Below are 20,932 nucleotides of genomic sequence, written 5' to 3' on the forward strand. Positions count from 1 at the left end.
ATCATCATTAACTCATTGAATTATGAATGGAAAGATGCTGTTGCAAAGATTAACTACGTGCCTATTGCTCAACGCACAGTTAACCACGTTTGCAGACTTTTAGTGGAAGACGAAGCTATCAGGTTAGCTACCCCACATCTGCAACGACCTCCAGCGTCAAAGGCTCCAGCCAGACGTCCCTTCCGAGGAAGAGGCTACGCTCCAAGGATGCCAAAATGCTACACCTGCAACCGTGTGGGACATGACACCCGGGATTGTCCCCAACGGGTTCCAGCTCCCGCCACGTACCAGCCCAGAGGAACAGATTCCAGAGGCAGAGGTAGAGGCGGAAGACAAGGTCGTCGTGGTCCAAGGCGTGATTCACAAGCTCCACTTGTGACACTGGCTATAACCAACGTTCCACAACCTGATCCAAAGTTCGACAGACGTCTTTCGTGGACTTTAGATAGTGGAGCAGCTGTGCACGTTACCCACAGAAGGGAACTTTTCACAGAGATGGGCGAACCAGAGCCCGAGTATCGAGAACTGTATTCCTTCACCAACCACACTTGCAAGGTTATGGGAAAAGGAACTGTTTACATTGAAGAACTCGATACACACATCCCTGATGTTTATTACATACCTTCAGCAACCAGTAATTTGCTTAGTCAAAGTCACTTGTCTAGAGATTTAAAGTTCCAGGTTCACCACCTCGAAAAAGCAAGTTACTTAGTTAAAGATGGAGATATTATTGCTGAAACTATGCTGATTGGTGGTGTTTATTACTTAAAGCCAAAGCCTTTGATTTGATGACGTCAGCCCAGACTAGCAAAAGAAGGGGTGTCACGATGTTAAAAAGTTTGCTAGGCCTGAACTGCCTAAACTGACACTCAAGAGTTAAACTAAGAAAGAGTTATTGCGCAGGTCATAAAAGTTCTTATCTGAAAGTGATTTATTGCGCATGCGTTACACATTCCTAATTCCTTTCTTCTTTGTTCGGCTGCCAACTTGGCAAACGTAGCTTTCATTATCAAAATGTAACAATTAGTTATTTTCTGTTTTATTTTATTATTAAAGTTTGTTTATTAATTAGAATACTTGTCAAAGACTTTTATTTTATTTTTCTTAATATCTCAAAAGATATGCGGAAGGGATCAGCCCGGTCCATTGATCTCAGATTTCCACAGGGCGTTTTTTTTCCCCCTGACATACTATACTATACTATACTATACTATACTATACTATACTATACTATACTATACTAAATTAAACTAAACTAAACTAAACTAAACTAAACTAAACTAAACTAAACTAAACTAAACTAAACTAAACTAAACTAAACATACTAAGATCATGGAAGCATCAATGGATCTTGAATTTGAGAATCCACAGGTCTGGGATTTTTGCAGTCTCATGGTGAATCAGGAAAGAGTAATCTGCTAGAAGCTGCTTCCTACTATTGGATGGTTGCTTAACGTGAGATTGAAATTGCAAGAAAAACTCATAATGATTTAAAAATAGCCAGAAACGCCTCCAGCATTTTTATGCCAATCATGCAGCTTGGCCCCGCCCACTTACCCTCGGATCACGTGACTCTCCCCTTCCGGAAGTGCTCCCGGCTCCTCAGCCGATTTCTTCGCTTGCGAACTAAGATGGCGGCGGCCGTGTCCGCCGCTTGCCGAGCGGGCCGACGGCTTTTCTGGGCTCGGCCGGGATTGCTTCCCACGCGGTGCTCAAACCCCGGACAGCGGGTAAGAGACGATTCAGACGTGACGGGCTGTGAAAGGCTGGCTGGACCGCCTCGGCTGCTTTCTTACTGCGGCGGGCCTTGAGCGCGCTGCATTTTGGGAGATGTAGTCTCCTGGCGGCGTAATGAGGCGGCCTGGGCGGATAAATACCGTAAGACGGGTAAATGGCGGCGATGTAATGGCGCCCTCTAGCGGTTTCTTGCAGTTCAGGTCTACCAACCCCTCTAGCAGGGATCTCCGAACGCTGGGCAGCTTAAGAACTTCAATTCCCAGAATTCCTTAGTGAAACATCTGGTGGATTTATAAACTCTGCCCTATAACATTAGCCAGTCGTTCGTTCGTTCGTTCTTTCTCTCTCTCTTTCTCTTTCTCTTTTTCTTTTTCTCTCTTTTTCTTTTTCTTTCACCTTTTCTCCTCTTTTCTCTTTCTCGTTCTCTTTCACTCTTTCTCTTTTTCTCTTCCTCTCTCTTTCACCTTTTCTCTTTCTTTCTCTTTCTCTTTTCTCTTTCTCTTTTTTTCATTCACTTTTTCTCTTTTTCTCTTTCTCTTTTTTGTTCTCTTTCTCTCTTTCTCTTTTTCTCTTTCACTTTTTCTTTCTCTTTTTCCCTTTCTCTCTTTTTTTCTTTCTTTTTCTCCCTTCTTTCTCTCCCTTTCTCTCTCTCTCTCCCTTTCTTTCCCTTTCTTTCTGTTTCTTTCTCTCTCCTTCCTTCCTTCCTTCCTTCCTTCCTTCCTTCCTTCCTTCCTTCCTTCCTTCCTTCCTTCCTTCCTTCCTTCCTTCCTTCCTTCCTTCCACATCCCAGTATATGAATGTCTGTCTGTCTGCCCTCATGTGAAGGAACACTTTGCACCTTGATAGATCCATAATTACACTACCAAATTCATGACTTTGAAGAAATCGGCTCTTAAATACAGGTAGTCCTCAACTTACAACCATTTGTTTAGTGACGTTTCAAAGTTACAACGGCACTTATGGCTGTTTTTCACATTTACGACTGCTGCAATCCCCATGCTCACAGGATCAAAATCCACAATGCTTGGCAACTGACTCATATTCATGACAGCTGCAGTGTCCTGAGGTCATGTGACCCTCTTTCGTGACTTCCTGATCAGCGAAATCAATCGGGAAGCCAGATTCGCCGTGTTACTAACTTAACGACCGCAGTGATTCGCTTCATTTAACGACTGTGGCAAGAAAGGTTGTAAAACAGGGCAAAACTCACTGAACTCGCTTAGCAACATAAATTCTGGCCTCAGTTGTGGTCATAAGGCTGAAGAGTAGAAAAGATGTGGAGACTTTAAAAAGAGTGCAGAGAAGAGCAACAAAGAGGATTAGGGGACTGGAGGCTAAAACATATGAAGAATGGTTGCAGGAACTGGGTATGTCTAGTTTAATGAAAAGAAGGACTAGGGGAGACATGATAGCAATGTTCCAATATCTCAGGGGCTGCCACAAAGAAGAGGGAGTCAAGCTATTCTCCAAGGCACCTGAGGGTAGAACAAGAAGCAATGGGTGGAAACTAATCAAGGAGAGAAACAACTTAGAAATGAGGAGAAACTTCCTGACAGTGAGAACAATGAATCAGTGGAACAGAAGTTGCCTCCAGAAGTTGTGAATGTCCCAACACTGGAAGTCTTTAAGAAGATGTTGGATAGCCATTTGTCTGAAACGGTGTAGGGTTTCCTGCCTAGGCAGAGGGTTGGACTAGAAGACCTACAAGGTCCCTTCCAACTCTAGTATTGTATTGTATTGTATTGATTAACATATCAGCCCTATTATTCCGTTCTGGGACCTGGGAACGCCCCCTCTCCTTAAAGTGAAAACTCAATGTGCATTTTGCGCTATAGGAACTCTCTTCATGGCGCTCACAAAAATAATGTGGGTACAGATTGGAGTCCTCGTAACATTTGCCCTGCCGTAAAGCAAACAACCGAGACTTTAATTTCTCTTCGATAAAACTACACTGCGTTTTTTTTAATCATGTTGCTCACATGATACTTTTTTCTTTCCAAACTAGGCCCTCCACCTTGGGAAAAACCGATTCAGGGCTACCCAAATAGCACCCCAAATCATTGTGAATGTGCCCGAAACAAAAGTCTCGACTCTGGACAATGGCCTGAGGGTAGCTTCTGAAGATTCTGGACTTACAACATGTACGGTAAGTAACCGTTGTTACTTACTGCGAAAAAAAGATCTTTTCTCAAGACGACACGGGCATCTGGCTTAAGGAGCTCCATGACTTACGACTAAAATTCCAGGTTTAATTGTGGCCATAAATAGTCCTTAAGTGTCTGATCTGTTAGCAGAAAGAACATTTTCTCCTGATGCTTCTTGTCCCAATCAGCTTCCGTAGCACATTCCGGGAGGGACTATGCTCTTACAAAATTCTAAAATTTGATTAGAATTAGAATTGGAATAATGGAATGGAATCGGAAACGAAAAGAATAGAATAGAGCCTAGCATAGCATAACTCTGGAATGTCTTAAGTAATTTCAACCAAACTTGGTACACAAATGATTTACCCTTTGGAGAAAAATACTGTGGGACTAAGATACTCCTAAAACCCCTTGGGACAGGGGTGGGTTCCGGATCCCGTTGCAACCGGAATGGTACCTGGTGCTCCCAGCAGGCACCGGTAGTATGCCCGTACTGGAGCATACCGGCTGTAACCCACCACTGCCTCGGGATGTTTGTTATGTTAAGATACAGCCTGTTGTACCTGAAAATGGCTTCTACTGAACAGCGCAGTGGAGTTGGCATGGTAACGGCTTCACGGTACTCCACAAAGGGGCTCCCTCTTGTAAGGGGGGAAATCCCAATATTAGAAATTACATTTGGTCCGGACATTTTCCTCCTATAAATAAATACACGGGCATGGTATATAGAATAAAATTGGAATGGAATGGGATGAGATGGGAAGGAACAGGAACAGAATTCTTTATTGTCCAAGTGTGATTGGGCAGACAAGGATTTTGTTTCTGGTACATAAACTCACAATGTACATATAAACAGCAAGTCATAGTCCTTAGATCATAAATCATAGTTACAAACATTAATCATACGTTACAAACAACAATTGATAAATCATAAGAAACCAATAGGACAAGATAATAGGAAAGATGAGGAGCGAGAGTGCCTAGTCGTTTTGACAAAAGATTTTAACCACCGAAACAAAAATCAGCCTGGGGTTTCCTCAGCGTCTATTGAAGCTGAATTTTATTCTTTTAGTAAAAAACAACAACATATGTGTGCTTTTGAATCAGGTGGGACTTTGGATCGATGCTGGAAGCCGATATGAAAACGAGAAAAACAACGGAACGGCTCACTTCCTGGAGCACATGGCTTTTAAGGCAAGTTCTTAACATGACACTTTCTTTTATTGATTTTTGACCGGATGCGTTTGCAAAGCCCCAGGTAGCTTCTAGCACTTAATTTTATTTTGCAAGGCTTCTTCTGGGGCGTAGGGAAGCCCAACGAGGTTCCTTAAAAAAATTAAAAGCATTTAAGATGCCTGTGTTGAATCTCCAATCAATAAAGCATGATAAAACACAGAATAACAGCAGTTGGTCGTTAAACGCGCATATGGTCATAAAAGCCCAGAAAAAAAAGTCCTTTTTCCTTTTACCGACTGGCGACAGGGAGCCGCAGCAGAGGGATGCAAGAGCCACATGCAATTCCACAGCTGCAGGTTGTTGGCCCCTGGTTTAAGGGCTCATCGAGTGCTGTCAAAATTCCCAGCTTCTCAAATCCCCCACTGGCTTTTTATGAATTCCCTGTTCTGCTGCTTTTGCTTTCTGTAAATGCATCAGCTGTCAGGATTTTTAGGACGGAGCTGTCGGTTTCCGGAGTACTTTGAAATCACGTGTCCATGCATACTGCGTTGGTCTAAGATGAAGACCCAAGGCAATAATGTCTCCCCCCCCTCCCCCTATTTCTGTCATGTCTCCAGTTGAAATAATTGCAGACCCTTAAATCGCAGGGAACCAAAAAAAGATCTCAGCTGGATCTGGAGCTAGAGATTGAGAACATGGGCGCCCACCTTAACGCCTACACCTCGAGAGAACAAACGGTGTATTACGCAAAGGCTTTCTCAAAAGACCTGCCGAGAGGTAATTGTTTTTCTTTTTAAATTTACCGTATTTTTTGGAGTATAAGACGCACCCTTTTCCCCTCAAAAATGAGGCTGAAAATCTGGGTGCTTCTTATACATTGAATACAGCACTTTTGTCTCTCGAAACCCCACCCCCTTCACCAAAATGGCCGTGCCGAGGCTTTAGGAGGCTTCCAGAGTGCTCCTGGGGGCTGGGGAGGACAGAAATGAGTGAAAAGCGGTCCTTTTTTTGCTCAATTTTGCCCCCCCCCAGCCCCCAGGAACACTCTGTAAGCCTCCTCAAGGTTATACATGCAATTTTTTTGACAAAAAACGGGGCTGTTTTTTGCTCATTTGGGGGGGGGAACCCCCCAGGAGCACTCTGCAAACCTCCTAAAGGCTATCCATGCCTTTAAAAAAAAAGGGCCCGTTTTCGTGAAAAACTGGCCGTTTTTGGGAGGTTTGCAGAATGCAAAACCCCTTTTTTTTAAAAAATTGCCTCTTCAAAACCTTGGTGCGTCTTATACTCTGAAAAATACGGTATTATGGCAAACGAGTGGTGTGGCGGCCGAGAGCTGGAGCTCTCGCCTCGCAATCAGGAGGCTGTGAGTTCGATCCTAGGGAGAGGCACAAGGCCCTGGGACGCTGCAACCGTCATAAATATGAATCAGTTGCCAAGCGTCTGAATTTTGATCACATGGATGCTGCAACAGTCGTTAAGTATGAAAAATGGTCACAAGGTGCTGTTTTCAGTGCTGTTGTAACTTCAAACAGTCACTAAGTGAACTGTTCGAAGACTACCTATGTTTAATAATTAAAAATGTCGTCAGCTTATTAGAATTAAATGGCATTCTTTTGTATTTCATAACCGCATATATATATAAATATATGATTATTCCGTCTGTCTTTTGACTTCAGCGGTCGAGATTCTTGCTGACATCATACAGAACAGCACCTTGGGAGAGGCCGAGATTGAGCGAGAACGGGGCGTGATCCTTCGAGAAATGCAGGAAGTAGAGACCAACTTACAGGAAGTGGTCTTTGATTATCTACATGCCACCGCTTACCAGAACACAGCCCTGGGACGCACGATTTTAGGACCCACCGAGAACATTAAGTACGTGTTCTGACCCAGCTCCCTCTGAAATGAACTCAAAAGATTCCTTTATTAGGAGCGCTGGCAGCTCCGTCAAAAAGTTTCTCTCTCAACGAAGGTTAACAAATCTGTCCGTCAGTGAGATGAATAGTTGTCTGCCACATCTATTCATCTTTGCCCCCTGCCTTTTATCCCCAGAGCTAGGGTGGGGCTTCGCTAGCAGCAATGGCTCTTCCGTCCTAAGGACCAGCCCATAGATTTCCACAGCTCTCCTCTCCTCTGCCTTCTGCACATCCACCTGTCAGGCACTGGACCCAGCTGTTCCTCCTCTTCCTCATCAGCCACCTCCAGACCTGGGGGCTGTTGACTCTCCATCTGAGGGCTGCTGGAGGGGCCGACGGGCCACAACAGTAGATCTCATGCTCTCAGTTCCTGTTCTTTTAAGTCAGAGACTGATCATCAGTGGTCTGCAGGATGCTCTGTGGCACTTTGGCCGCAAATTCTGGATCTTCCAGTGGGAAATCAAAGAAAATAGTTGGATAAAACACAGTTTGTAAGCCTTTCTGGACCATTTTTGTTTGAATATGAGAAGCGCCCTAAGTGCCAATAAGCACTGCTTTAAAAAAAAAAAGCTTTGGGACATGATGTTCTATTTTGAGTTGAAAAACAGTTTACCATCTTTTTATTTGAAGCGGCTTGTGCCAAAGCAAATGACAATGTAAACCCTCGCAAGCCGGCTTAATGGTAGCTTGTAGTTTTTCAACACGGTTATACGCTTAGTCATTTGCGCTTGTGCGGGACACTCTTAAAACAGTAGGATTTACGTGCAGTGTCTTGTCTCTACCCAGTCTTGCTGACCCTGGCTGAGCTCAAATAATTTGGCTAAGCAGGGTCAGACACAGTTAACACTTGGATGGGAGACCCCAAGGAAATCCTTCGTCACTACAGATCGGGAAATTAAATATACTCCAAAAACAGTCGTTTAGACGTTTCGGTCAAGAAAATGACCTGGATACATTCAAGAGGTCCTCAAAAGTCAAGCTTGAAAGAAACTGCATATATTTCCATGTAGTCTCTGACCATTTGTTTAGTGATTGTTCAATTTACTACCCTGTTTCCCGGAAAATAAGACCTCCCTGGATAATTAGGCCAATCGGGACTTTTGAGCGCATGCACTAAAATAAGCCATCCCCCGAAAACATTGCAACACAGCAGCAGCCATGAGGTGACCACACTCGCCACCTCCTGCACCTCAAAAATAATAAGACCTCCCCGAAAATAAGACCAAGCGTTTATTGGGGGGGGGGGGTCAAAAGAGAATAAGACCCTGTCTTATTTTCTGGGAAACACGGTATGATTTTTGCCAGACAGTGGCATTTACTTCTGTTTTCCAGTAAAAAATGCCCTTTGCAGACAATGGATTTGTTGTTAACAACCGTCACAAAAAAGGTCACAAAATTGACTGCAATGGGTCACTGTCAGGGTTCCAAATAGCATCCTTAAACAAATCAAACTCCAAGGCAAATAAGTTCCTCAAAGTTGCAATTTATTGTAAGAGCCATGTTGGACACATCTGGGAAAACCCGAATCTGAAAGTTTCCTGGGTTTTCCCCACCCAATTGAAAGTTCAAGACCTTGCCCCCCACACCCACAAATCCATCACATGGTCCAATCTTCCACCGCCATGCTGGCAGTTCGACCCACCCAGTTCCGGTCAGGTGCAGAGGTGCAAAGACAAAGGATGACCTTCGCTTTCTCAAAAGAATTTTGTTATGGCTACATAGCATCTAACTCCGTACAATCCCCCCTCCCATTTTCCCACCATAGAAAATGGATAGCAGAATAATAGAAAGTGTGGCAGGCCAAAAGATCCAAAAGAAAAGATGGCTGCAGGCCTGACAGTCACATGGTGATCTGCTTAATGACCAGAAGAACATATGACTTAATTCCAGGCTCAATGACACTTCTAAGTCGAAGACTGCTCATTCAGGTAGTCCTCGACTTACGACCACAATGGAGCCCGGAATTTATGTTGCAAAGTGAGCCAGCTGTTAAGTGAATTGTCCCCTATTTTAGGACTTTTCTTCCCACGGCTGCTAAGTGAATCACTGCAGTTAGTAATTAAAGTTAGTAATTTAGTAATTACTAACTAGTAAGTAATTAGTAACTAGTAAGTTAGTAATTAAATGAACCCGGCTTCCCCATTGGCTTTGCTTTGTCACAAGGTCGTAAAAGGGAATCATCATGTGACCCCCGGGACACTGCAACCGTCATAAATAATGAGTCTGTTGCGAATTTTGATCATGTGATGCTGAGGATACTGCAACGGTCGTTATGCGTGAAAAAAATCACCGTCACTTTTTTCACGACCGTCGTGACTTTGAACGGTCACTAAATGAACTGCTGTTGAGGACCACCTGTATTTATAATAGTGTTTTTGCTCTCCCCCCCCCCCCTTTGCATAGTTTTTTTTTTCATTCCTTGGTTTCATTCCTCTTTTAGGTCCATTAACCGCAATGATTTGGTGGAATATATCACAACGCATTACAAAGGACCGAGAATTGTGCTGGCATCGGCGGGAGGTTGGTATGACGCCGTGCGGTCGGTCTGTAATATCAGCATGATTTATTTTAGGCTCTTTTTCCCTGCTGCTTAGCATTGTTCTTAGTTTTTTTTTTGAAAATGTCTTTTTTTTTTTAAAAAAATGTTTCTTTTAAACACTTAAACACATTGACAAAAACATACACACAACTTACAGACAACATCGGAATGGCACATTCCTTCTTACAGCAGATATCTCTCGGTGCATCTTTACCAATATTATTTCCCCCCCTGTACGTTCTAATTTTACACCTATGATCCTTTTATTTCTTACTCTTTTACTTAACAGTCTATGCTTGGTCATTCGTATCAGGCAGTCGTCGTTGCTTTTCTTCTGTTGCATATCTTTTTCTACTTTTATAAATCCTACCGTTCCTACTTTCTTCTCACTGAAAATGCCTAAGAGCCAATACTCTGGAGCTGTGGGCCCTTAGCAGGGAACAAGGATTAAATATGGGCGATCAACTATAAAGAAACGAAAGGCAATCTTATAAACCAGGTGTGTCAAACTCGATTTCATGGAGGGCTGCATCAGGATTGTGTTTGACCTCGGAGGGGGAGAGGGGGAGAGGACGTCAGAGTGAGCCTGGCCAGCTTGATGTCACTTCTGTCAGGGGCACCCGTGGTGGCCGGAGCGCTCTATCAATGAAAACAGGCTTCCAAGCTCAGTTTTCAGCCGCGACGGCCTCCTGCAGCCCTCTGCCAGTGGCCCCCTCGAACTCCGTTTTCATTGGCAGAAGCATTATGGGCCGGTCCGCTGTTTCCAGGGTGGCCCTGCGGGCCAGATCTAAGCACCCCGCGGGCTGGATCTCAAGGCCCGGGGGCCAGATCTGGCCCCCCGGGCCTTGAGTTTGACACCCCTGATATAAATACTGTACGGAATTAATTATTTTCCCTTTTGTTCAACGTAGAGAGTTTGTAGGGGGAAAGATGGAAAGTTCTGTTATGGTGATGCATGATCTTCAATTTTTATTAAAAAATAAAGACTTATTTTAAAGCATATAGCAACCGTTATGGTGCTACCTGAACCAGACCAAGGAGAATTGGAGAGATAAAATAATTAAGGTATGGTGCAGGTCAGCCAATTATTATAATGAGTGGACCTGGATGCTCTCTGATCTTGGATGTTTTTTTGCAGGCATCTCATTACCCATCTAGGTAACACCATCAGTACTAATACTGTACTGTACTGCAGCACCAATAATGTTAACCTAGTTTGGGTAACAAAACATCTGCAAGAAAACAATTAAGTTTGGAGACCGCTAAGGACTCCTCAGTTCAGTCCTGGACAAGTACAAATATTCTCCTTTATTATTGTAATTTTTGCTTCTAAATGGAAAACTCTGAAAACTTCCTTCTGTGCCGATTTAGGAGTTGCTCATGGAGAATTGCTTGAGCTGGCGAAATACCATTTTGGCAACTTGCCGTCCATTAAGAAAGAAGGCGCCCCGGTTTTGCCCCCTTGCCAGTTCACCGGGAGTGAAGTAAGTGGAGGTTGTTCTCTTCTCAAAGGGGCCTGAGACACATCTTCTTCCTTCTTTTAACGACCCCGTAATCCCTTTTGGGGGTGGCGTCTGGGCAACTTGAATGGAGCTAGCAGAGTGTTTTAATGGCCCGATGCCCTTCCTATTGCCATTTTGTTCAGCAGATATATTCTCATGGTGCCCTGAGAGACAAATATCTGCCTCTACTTAGGATCAAACTCACAGCCTCCTGATTGTGAAACGAAAGCTCGACCTCTAGGCCACCGCACTACTCAAGATCTGAGGCACAACAGCCCCCACAATTAGGGTTGATAGCATAATAGAAGATTTTGTTAGCGTAGCTTTTTGCTTGACCGCGAAAATTGCCGAGAAGTTTGAGAAGGGTGGCTTATTTCTTTCAATGCAATTTGAGCCACTGGACTGCCTGTGTGGCATCACTATTACATTTTTTGGGGTTACTTTGTTGATTATTTATATATTCCCTTTTTTATTTATTAGTTTTTTGACCTGCCTTTATTTATTTTATAAGTAACTGAAGGCAGTGAATATTTGTAGTACTCTTTCCTTTTCCTGTTTTCCCCACGATGAGCAACCTGGTGAGGGCTGAGAGAGAGAGTGATTGGCCCAAAGTCACCAAGCTGGCATTCATGCCTAGGGAGGGACTAGAATTCCCCATCGCCTGTTGATTGGCCCAAAGTCACCCAGCTGGTTTTCAGGCCTAAGGCGGGACTAGAATTCACCGTCTCCTAGTGATTGGCCCAAAGTCACCCAGTTGGCTTTCAGGCCGGAAGTGGGACTAGAATTCCCCATCTCCTGTTGATTGGCCCAAAGTCACCCAGCTGGTTTTCAGGCCTAAGGCGGGACTAGAATTCACCATCTCCTGTTGATTGGCCCAAAGTCACCCAGCTGGTTTTCAGGCCTAAGGCGGGACTAGAATTCACCATCTCCTGTTGATTGGCCCAAAGTCACCCAGCTGGTTTTCAGGCCTAAGGCGGGACTAGAATTCACCGTCTCCTAGTGATTGGCCCAAAGTCACCCAGTTGGCTTTCAGGCCGGAAGTGGGACTAGAATTCACCATCTCCTGGTTTTAGGCACTCACCGTCTCCAGGTGATTGGCTCAAAGTCCCCTAACTGGCTTTCATGCCTAAGGTGGAACTAGAACTCACTGTCTCCTGGTGCTTGGCCCACAAATCACCCAGTAAGTTTTTTATACCTGAGGCTGGCGTTTGATCTCACTAGTCTCCTGGTTCCTAGTTCACGTCATGTTGTTTTCTGCCAACTTCTACATTACTATATCCTTAACTTTATTGGAGATTAAGTATCAACTTTTAGCCGCCCCCATAGATCCATTTTCCCTAGCGGCGCCAGTCCCCCTTCTGGGTCGTAAGGTCGTAAGTAATGTGGATTACCGCTTCATTGATTTATTGGAACAAAATTGCAAGTTTTAATATTCATTCGATTGGGAAAGCGGAGGTTTCTCGGGGTGGCTATGAGGTTAAGTTCCCTGGGCCGCTTTGTTCATGGTATTCCTGTGTCCTGATGGATCAGATCCGAGTGCGAGATGATAAAATGCCTTTGGCCCACCTCGCCATCGCGGTGGAAGCAGCTGGCTGGTGTCACCCCGATACCATTCCTCTGATGGTGGCAAACACGCTCATTGGCAACTGGGACCGTTCTTTCGGCGGGGGAATGGTGAGTTGGCACCGAGCTTACTGGGCAGTTTGAAAGAATGTGTGCTTTGGGACAAGGGTGGCTCCTAATAAAACATCAGCCTGGTTTTAGAAATGTAATTCCAGTATAAAAATGCATTTCTTAAAACCAGGCTACCATAATTCCTGCATTCCTTCTAAAGGCATTTTGAAGCCAATCTCCACAAGGCATGAATGGCTGCAAAAATCGATGGAGTTAGCAGTGGCTGAACTGATTGATTTGATCAGTGGTGGGATTCAGCCAGTTCGGGCGAACCGATAGTTCCGGTCAGCATTTGGCCCCGCCCACCCATTCCCCGCTCTTTCCTGTCCTACATTTCCCTGTTTTGTAGCTCAGCTGATTCGTGCGGCTGAACAGATTGACACATGTCAGCTGTTACACTCACAGGCGCTGACATAAGAAGGTATGTTTTGAAGCTTAAAAAGGTCGTTTTTTGAATGCTGAGCGCAGGCGCAAATGGCGCACACTCACCAAACCAGTTGTTAAACCAGTTGCACCCCACCACTGGATTTGATCAAAGAAAGACGTACAAATACTTTTATTTACTTATTTTATAATTTTACTTAGTTTTTTTCTTTAACCTACGTAAATGCCTAGTGAACAGTGTATTGTCTCGGTCAATGTACTTTACATACAATAATAATAATAATAATAACATTAGAATAACATTAGAATGACTAAGGACCTCCGCTCCTTCCATCAGAAACTTAAAACCCACCTGTTTCAGCTAGCCAGCCTGGCCTAATTCCAGCTTTCCCACCTCAGTTTTATTTTTAAATTTTTATGATTGGTTTTATGGTCGAAGTTTTTAATTTTTATAAATTCCTACAGGGGCTATTTAATCTAATTTTAGCTATGTATACTATTGTTTGTATGGTTTTTTTTAAAATTTATACCTGTACACCGCCCCGATCTAGATCTACAGGGGCGGTCTAGAAATCTAATTAAAATAATAATAATAATAATAATAATAATAATAATAATAATAATAATAATAATAATAATAATAATAATAATAATAATAATAATAATAATAATAATAAGCGCATAATACACCAGACATCACACTGGTTGAGAAAAATAAGGTTACAATCATAGACATCGCAATACCAGGTGATAGCAGGGTCGCCGAGAAGGAATATGAAAAAATCGCGAAATACCAGGACTTAAAAATCGAAATCCAACGATTATGGCACAAACCAGCAGTGGTAATTCCAGTGGTAATCGGCACACTGGGTGCTATTCCAAAAGCACTGGAATTACATTTAAAACAGTTAAAAATTGACAAAATCACCATCAGTCAAATGCAAAAGGCTGCACTGCTTGGATCTGCACACATATTACGAAAATACGTTACGACGTCCTAGGCCCCTGGGTGGGGCCCGACTAGTAATTAATGCCAAATCCGGCGAAACAACTGGCCGCTGTGATACACTTCTGTTGATGCAATAATAATAATAATAAAATAAATAATAATACATAACAATAGTTGAAAAGAAAAAAAGTATGGTTCATTGACATTGCAATACCTGGTGATGCACGAATTGAAGATAAACAGCAAGAAAAAAAATCACAAAATAGCGGGACTTGCAAATTGAGGTTGAGCGACTGTGGAAAAAGAAATCACGTGTTATCCCAAATGTAATTGGAGCCCTTGGAGCAATACCTAAAGGGCCACCTCGCTATTTGGAAATTCTAGATTTATCTGACTTGAACATTCTGACTCTACAAAAAAAAACCCTACTTGGAACAGCTTATATCTTCCGACGTTACCTTAACAGTCCCTAGGTCTCGAGGTTAGGACTTGAGCTGTTAGGCTACCAACCAGCCCCAAAGGCTGTGAATCTCACCAAAGATTAACCAAATAATAATGATGATGATGATGATGATGATGATGATGATGATGATGATAATAATAATGTTTAGGTATATGTAATAATCTTTCAACTTCTAACATTTACAAAAACACAAATACTTTTATTTCTACTTGGAAACCATTTCTGGACTTTGTGCTTGAGGTGGGAAAAAAAATATGAAACTTTGATTTTGGGTTTTACCGAGGAGCTAGATTTGTTCTTATAGAAATGGCTAGTTTGTAAAAGTTGAAAAGTTGAGGTTTGATCTTAAGGCCTTACAATACAATACAATAGTAGAGTGGGAATGGACCTTGGAGGCCTTCTAGTCCAAGCCCCTGCCTAGGCAGGAAACCCTATACTGTTTCAGACAAATGGCTCTCCAACATCTTCTGAAAGACTTCCAGTGTTGGGGCATTCACAACTTCTGGAGGCAACTTCTGTTCCACTGATTAATTGTTCTAACTGTCAGGAAGTTTCTCCTCAGTTCTAAGTTGCTTCTCTCCTTGATTAGTTTCCACCCATTGCCTTAATTCTACTGCATCAACGGGGAGTTCGGAAGTCAATGCCTTTTTTTTCCTTGTTCCTCTTTTCTTTCCCTCACTTTTCCCTACCCATAGATAGTCTTACATATTGGGAAGGAGCGATTATGGGCCGAACCTTTTCAATTTTTCTAAGCTCTAAGGCAGTGGTCACCAACTTGTGATCAATGGACCACAGGTAGTCAATTAGAACTCTTTGTCGTGGTGGCTGCTTAGCTCCAATAACTGCTGCTTGTTGGGGCCCTAAGGAGCCCGCGTGGGCAGGCAAAGAGCGGCTGGGAGGGGAGGGGCGAGGAGAGGCTGGCGAGGCTCCCCTCGACGTGAGTGATGTCGAGTTGGCCACACCCACCCAGTCACATGACCACCTAGCCACGCCCGCCCAGACGGCCATTAGGCAGATCCTATTAGTGGTCCGCGGGATTTAAAATTATGGATTTAGTGGTCCCTGAGGTCCGAAAGCTTGGTGACCCCTGTCTTAAGGGGCGTTGAAAAGCTCATCTTCCTTCTCTCTTTGAACAGAACCTGTCCAGCAAGCTCGCCCAAGCTGCGTGTCACGGCAATCTTTGTCACAGCTTCCAGTCTTTTAATACGTGTTACACGGATACAGGATTGTGGGGTCTTTATATGGTTTGCGAAGGGGCTACCTTAGAAGATATGATGCACTATGTCCAGCGGGAATGGTAAGTATTCTGACTAGGCTTTCTGAGAAAGCATACATCACCATCTTAACCCCCAAAACTCTCGGCTTCCCCAACTGTATGTGAAGAGTCCGACAGAGGTCTGCTCGAGTTGCCACCGTCTTTCAGGATAATGTTGATAAGCACCCAACTTTATCTCCCTTGAAATGCTGAAATGTTGCCAAATTAGGTTTGCAAGGCCAAACTCAGCACAGAATCAAACAGAGCTTCTCAGAGTTTGAACCGACCAGAATGAACTAATTGCTTCCGGCAAAAGCTCACGTCTTGTTTGCTCCTCTTTTATGTCTTATGGGAGGAGCCAGTCATCTCCAAGCCTTACTCCCAAGTCGCCTCTTTTTTTCTCAATTGTTCTTGCCTTCTGGCAGCTCTGGGCATGCGCACACTGGGAACGGGCTCCCCCTGTTCCTCTGCCTCACTGATGTCAGACTCCAAAGGCAGCTGATAACTGTCGGATGGCCCTGGCCCCTTCTCTGCCTCCGACGCAGAGCCCTCGTCCGAGCCTTCCCCAGACTCCAGGACTGGCCCATGTTCATCCCCAACCTCCTCACTGTCCGACTCTGCTCCCAGCTCCGCAGGCCACCGGCGGACCACAACAGCATGGAAAGTAACTTTCCTTTTGAATTGGAACACAACCAGCTCCCTCTGCAGTGAGATAGGTAGTCCTCGACGTATGACAGTTCACTTAGCAACCATTCGAAGTTACAACAGCATTGAAAAAAGCAACTCAGGGCCGTACTTCACCCTTATGACCGTCGTAGCATTCCCCGTAGTCATAGGCAAGGCCTCTTCGCAGATGCTTGGCACCTGACTCACACCTATGACCGTCAAAGCATTCTGGGATCATGCAATTCCCTCTTTTGCGATCTTCTGAGATGCAAAGTCAATTGGGGAAGCCAGATTCGCTTAACGACTGTGTTACTAGCTTAACAACTTCAGGGATTCACTTGAACAAGAGTGAAAGGTCGTAAAATGGGACAAAATTGACTTTTAGCAGATGTTTTGCGTAGTCAGAGAAACGTTGGGCTCAGTTGGAGGGTTGTAAGATGAGACTACCTGTATTCCAGACCAATTGTTTGAATACTTCTGGGAAAAAGCAAACCAAACCTTACAAAGGGAAATGGCAGCTGTCAGTCACTTGTCATCTTTCTCTTACAGGATACGTCTGTGCACCAGTGTTACAGAAAGCGAAGTAGCCCGTGCGAAAAATCTCCTGAAAACAAATATGCTGTTACAACTAGACGGTATGAACTATAATGGTTGATTGGGGTTTATTCCCTCCTTCCCTGCCCTGTGCCTTTTGATTCATTTACAGGCATGCTAAACATCTGCAGTCTTAGGTTCCACTCCCATCTGTGAAGACATTGGACGACAAATGTTGTGCTACAATCGCCGGATCCCAATTCCTGAACTCGAAGCAAGAATTGAAGTAAGGAAACTTTTGATTTGTGCGTTCATAAATCCGTCCAATTGTACCGGGCGTGTTAGGTATAAATCATCTCACTGTGAGACTTCCCGCCGGCTGAAGGGAAATCTTACATTATTTATTTAAAATTATATTTATGTATTTATTTATTGTTCAGACCTAAGCTTCCCCAAAGCACGAAGCCGACTCCTCGTCCCGATAAAACCCCTTTTATTTAGGTTAAAGTGAATTCCTCTCCAGCAAAGTCCCGGCCAACAGTCTTTCATGAGATTTCACAACTACAGGCCTTTATCAGGCTTGGAGAGCTGCCAGGTTGATATCTTCTAAACTCCATGCTGTAGCAGCAATTCCTTGGCAAGACATCAGGAACAGATCTTCACTCTAATGAATTGAACTAGTTGTCTCCTGCAAACTCCACTCCCCTTTTGCTCCTCTTTATTCCCTATGCGAGGGGCTGTTCACATCCACCTGTGGCTTTACTCCCGAGTCAACCCCTGTTCTTTAACTGTTCCCTTCGTCTGGCAACTCTGCGCATGCGCACACTGGGAACAGGCTCCAGCTGTTCTTCTGCCCCACTGATCTCCGACTCCAGAAGGCAGCTGATAACTTTCAGATGGCCGTGGCCTCCTCTCTGCCTCCGACACAGAGCCCTCCTCAGAGCCTTCCCCAGACTCCAGGACTGGCCCAGGTTTCTCCCCAACCTCCTCACTGTCCGAATCTGCTGCCAGATCCATTGGCGGGCCACAACATTTATATACTTATTTGTAGCCCGCCTTTCGTTACTTTTGCCAATAACTCAAGGCGGCAAATGTACCCAACACACTTTCCCCCTCCTCTTTTCCCCGCAACAACAACCCTGTGAGGTGGGTTGGACCAAGAGTTTTACCAGCATTTATCAGTCTTTCTTAGTTTGTGTGGTGTGACGCAATTGTAAATATCCCTTCTGTAAAAGCTTGTATCCCATTTTACAAATAACCCGAAGCGGCGAACGTATCTAGCACGTCTTCTTCCTCCTCTTCTCCCAACCCTGTCGGGTGCATTGGACTGAGTGTTTTACCAGCATTATCATCCCTTCTTAGCTTGTGTGTCAGGTTTCCTAAAAATGCCCCAATTGATTCATGAGTATCGAGCCAGGTTTCGATACAAAACGAGTCATTTATTAGGGGCACCAAAGGCAAGGCCTGTTCGCAGTCAAGTCTAAGCTTTGTTTGAATTACAGCTGAACTTCACCCGTTCCTTCCCTCCCCCCCCCTCAGTCTGTGTCATCAATCTCATTTCCCTATGAAGTGCACCCCTCCCAAGCCTGCTGCAATAATCTGAGATATGACTAGCTGAAAAGTTTATGTGGAATACACTCCCTTTCTCTCACTATGGCAACGTTAGGAGTTGACATTGGTGTGGTGTGACACAATTCTTAAGTTTGTGTGGTGTGACACAATTGTAATTTTCCTTCTGCCAAAAGTTTCGGCCTTTCGCCTATAAAAACTGAATGTCACTTGCCGGGTTGTGGGCTGTCAATTGTACTTTTAAGTTTTCTTCAAAATCTGTCTCTTTTATTTCCTATTTCAGGCTGTTGATGCTCAGACGATCAAGGAAGTGTGTACAAAGTACATCTATAATAAGCGTCCCGCGGTTGCAGCAGTGGGTAAGCACTTAATTAGATTCACATTTTTAAAAAAATGGTACAAGTGGATTTAATATTGGGAGGCAAAATGCAACAGAGAACTATTTTTATGTACATATAAAGTTGGGTTTGCTGAAATGCCACCCCGAGAACCCATCAGAGAAAATAAGCAAGCAAGGGCAACAACGGAAAGGAGGGAGGACGAGGAAGGGAAGGAAGAAAGGAAGGGTAAAGCAGAGGAAGTAAGGGAGAAGTAAGAGGAGGAGAGAAGAGGGGAAGAAGAAAAGAGGAAGGAGGAAAGAAGGAGGCAGAGAAGGGAGGTTGAGAAGAGAGGAGCAAGGTTGTTGCAGAAAAAGATGGAGAAACGGGGTGGCAAAAAAGTGACCCAAACTGTATTTTATATATTTGTAAGAGGATAAGTGATAAACATTAATGGAATAGATAAATGTTAACAGCACTTATAAGAACGTATATTTGTGAATGTATTTGAATGGGAAAAATAAAATATGCACAGGCAGTCCTCGACTTACGACCATGATTGGGCCCCATATTTCTGTCGCTAAGCGAGGTATTTTGTTAAGTGAGTTTTGCCCCAATATCGCGACCCTTCTTGCAACCGTTGCTAAGTGAATCACTGCAGTTGGTAAGTTCATGGTGAAGTGACTCTGGCTTCCCCCGTTGACTTCGCTCGTCAGACGGTCGCAAAAGGGTCACGTGACCTCAGGACACTGCGACCGTCATAAATCTTCAGTTAAGTTGCCAAACACCCGAATTTTGATTGCGCGATCACGGGGACGTTGCAAAGGTTGTGACACTGAAACACGGTCATTAAGTCACGTTTTCCAGTGCTTTTGTAACTTTGAATGGTCATTAAATGAATTGAAAGTCGAGGGCTGCCTGTAGTTAATTAATCGTGTTTTTTAAACATTTTGCAAGTTTTCATCATCTTCTTTTAAAGACCCCCGTAATCCCTTGCGGGGTGGAATCTTGGGCAACTGAATGGAACTGAGCGTTTACTGGCCAGATGCCTTTCCTGTCTCCGATGCAGAGTTTTGTTCAGCAGATATATTCTCATTGTGCCCAGAGAGAGAAATATCTGCCTCTATCTAGGATTGAACTCACAGTCTCCCGACTGGGAGGCGAGAGCGCCACCTCTAGGCCACCGTACCACATTTTGCAAGCTTTGATACCAAGTAATGCACTTCCTTCTTCTTATTCCAGGGCCTCTTGAACAGCTGCCTGATTACGACCGACTCTGTAACGGCATGTATTGGCTTCGCGACTGATACTCTCCGTGAGCTCTTTTGGGAAATTTACGATGGCACTTGAGAAATTTTGTGACAAGAGTTAAACATTCAGGACTAGAGGGATGATTTTTATTCCGTTTCACCAAACGGCAGGCTTTAAAACAAAAAAAGCCATCCTGACACTGGCTTTTCCAGGAAAAATGCCGCTTTCCCCGCCCACCCAGATAATCTGTCCAATGGAACGGACAACGCAAATGAAGGGAAGCCTCTTGAGAACCACAGGACGGTCTCGAAAAACTAAAATAAAATGAAGCCTATTCTGCATTTGTATTTATTTTATTACAAAACAAACACACACACACGCTAGGATTGTCCCGGGAGAAATCTCATTTCTTAGTTTTAGCAGCGTTCACGACTTGCTCTTGGGCGGCTTTCTTGGCTTTGACCATTTCGACAAGCTCCTAGAAGAAGAAAAATAAAAGGATGAACAGAATGTGCTCGTTTTTTTTTAATTTCTATGCAGGAAAAACTCCTTAGCACAGGGGTCCCCGAACAATTGTGGTGCAATTCAGCCGGTTCTATCTAATTCGGGCAAACCGGTAGCGGCGGGAGGCTCCGCCCACCTGCCCGAACATCATTGTGTCCTGGTTTTGATGCTCTGCGCATGCGTGGAGGGGCGCGCTCACATTTGCGAACCGATAGCGAAGGTAAGTTGATTTCACCCTGCCTGAAACCCTGGACCGCAGCCCACTATCGGGCCGTGGCCTATTCGGAACCAGGCTGCAAGAGAGGTGGGCCAACACGTATGTACACGCATGCAGGTCTACTCACGCGAGGGG

General features: G+C 44.2%; 3 protein-coding genes across 6 annotated transcripts in view; 1 reads left to right on the plus strand and 2 right to left on the minus strand.

The window, feature by feature from the left end:
• The window catches only part of LOC309394342 (N-acyl-phosphatidylethanolamine-hydrolyzing phospholipase D-like), a 29,151-nt gene extending 27,455 nt beyond the window's left edge, over positions 1–1,696 (minus strand). The window contains exon 1 of one of the 2 annotated variants that reach the window (XM_081957364.1): positions 1,558–1,696. The gene's annotated coding sequence lies outside the window, so the exon portion shown is untranslated. The remainder of the gene's footprint in view (positions 1–1,557) is intronic. The other variant, XM_081957365.1, reaches the window with a different exon arrangement.
• PMPCB (peptidase, mitochondrial processing subunit beta) lies at positions 1,598–20,415 on the plus strand. 2 transcript variants are annotated; one of them, XM_081957360.1, is made up of 13 exons: positions 1,598–1,730; positions 3,743–3,883; positions 4,989–5,075; positions 5,705–5,834; positions 6,734–6,932; positions 9,414–9,493; positions 10,884–10,996; positions 12,545–12,688; positions 15,621–15,781; positions 16,955–17,040; positions 17,131–17,225; positions 18,792–18,867; positions 20,068–20,415. In XM_081957360.1, the coding sequence occupies exons 1-13, from the start codon at positions 1,632–1,634 to the stop codon at positions 20,130–20,132; spliced, it is 1,476 nt and encodes a 491-aa protein (XP_081813486.1). In that variant the 5' UTR covers positions 1,598–1,631; the 3' UTR covers positions 20,133–20,415. The 2 variants fall into 2 exon arrangements, with proteins under 2 accessions (XP_081813486.1, XP_081813487.1); XM_081957361.1 differs by having other exon boundaries at positions 17,137–17,225.
• Positions 20,411–20,932, minus strand: part of DNAJC2 (DnaJ heat shock protein family (Hsp40) member C2) — a 31,566-nt gene continuing 31,044 nt past the window's right edge. For both annotated transcript variants that reach the window (XR_014175724.1, XM_081957359.1), the window contains exon 17: positions 20,411–20,554. Coding sequence is in view for 1 of the 2 variants with exons in the window: in XM_081957359.1 (XP_081813485.1) it covers positions 20,480–20,554 (75 nt within the window). In the remaining variant the exon portion in view is untranslated. The remainder of the gene's footprint in view (positions 20,555–20,932) is intronic.

Source organism: Natrix helvetica (genome assembly GCF_964273705.1).
Source record: "Natrix helvetica genome assembly, chromosome: 6".
Lineage (NCBI taxonomy): Eukaryota > Metazoa > Chordata > Lepidosauria > Squamata > Natricidae > Natrix > Natrix helvetica.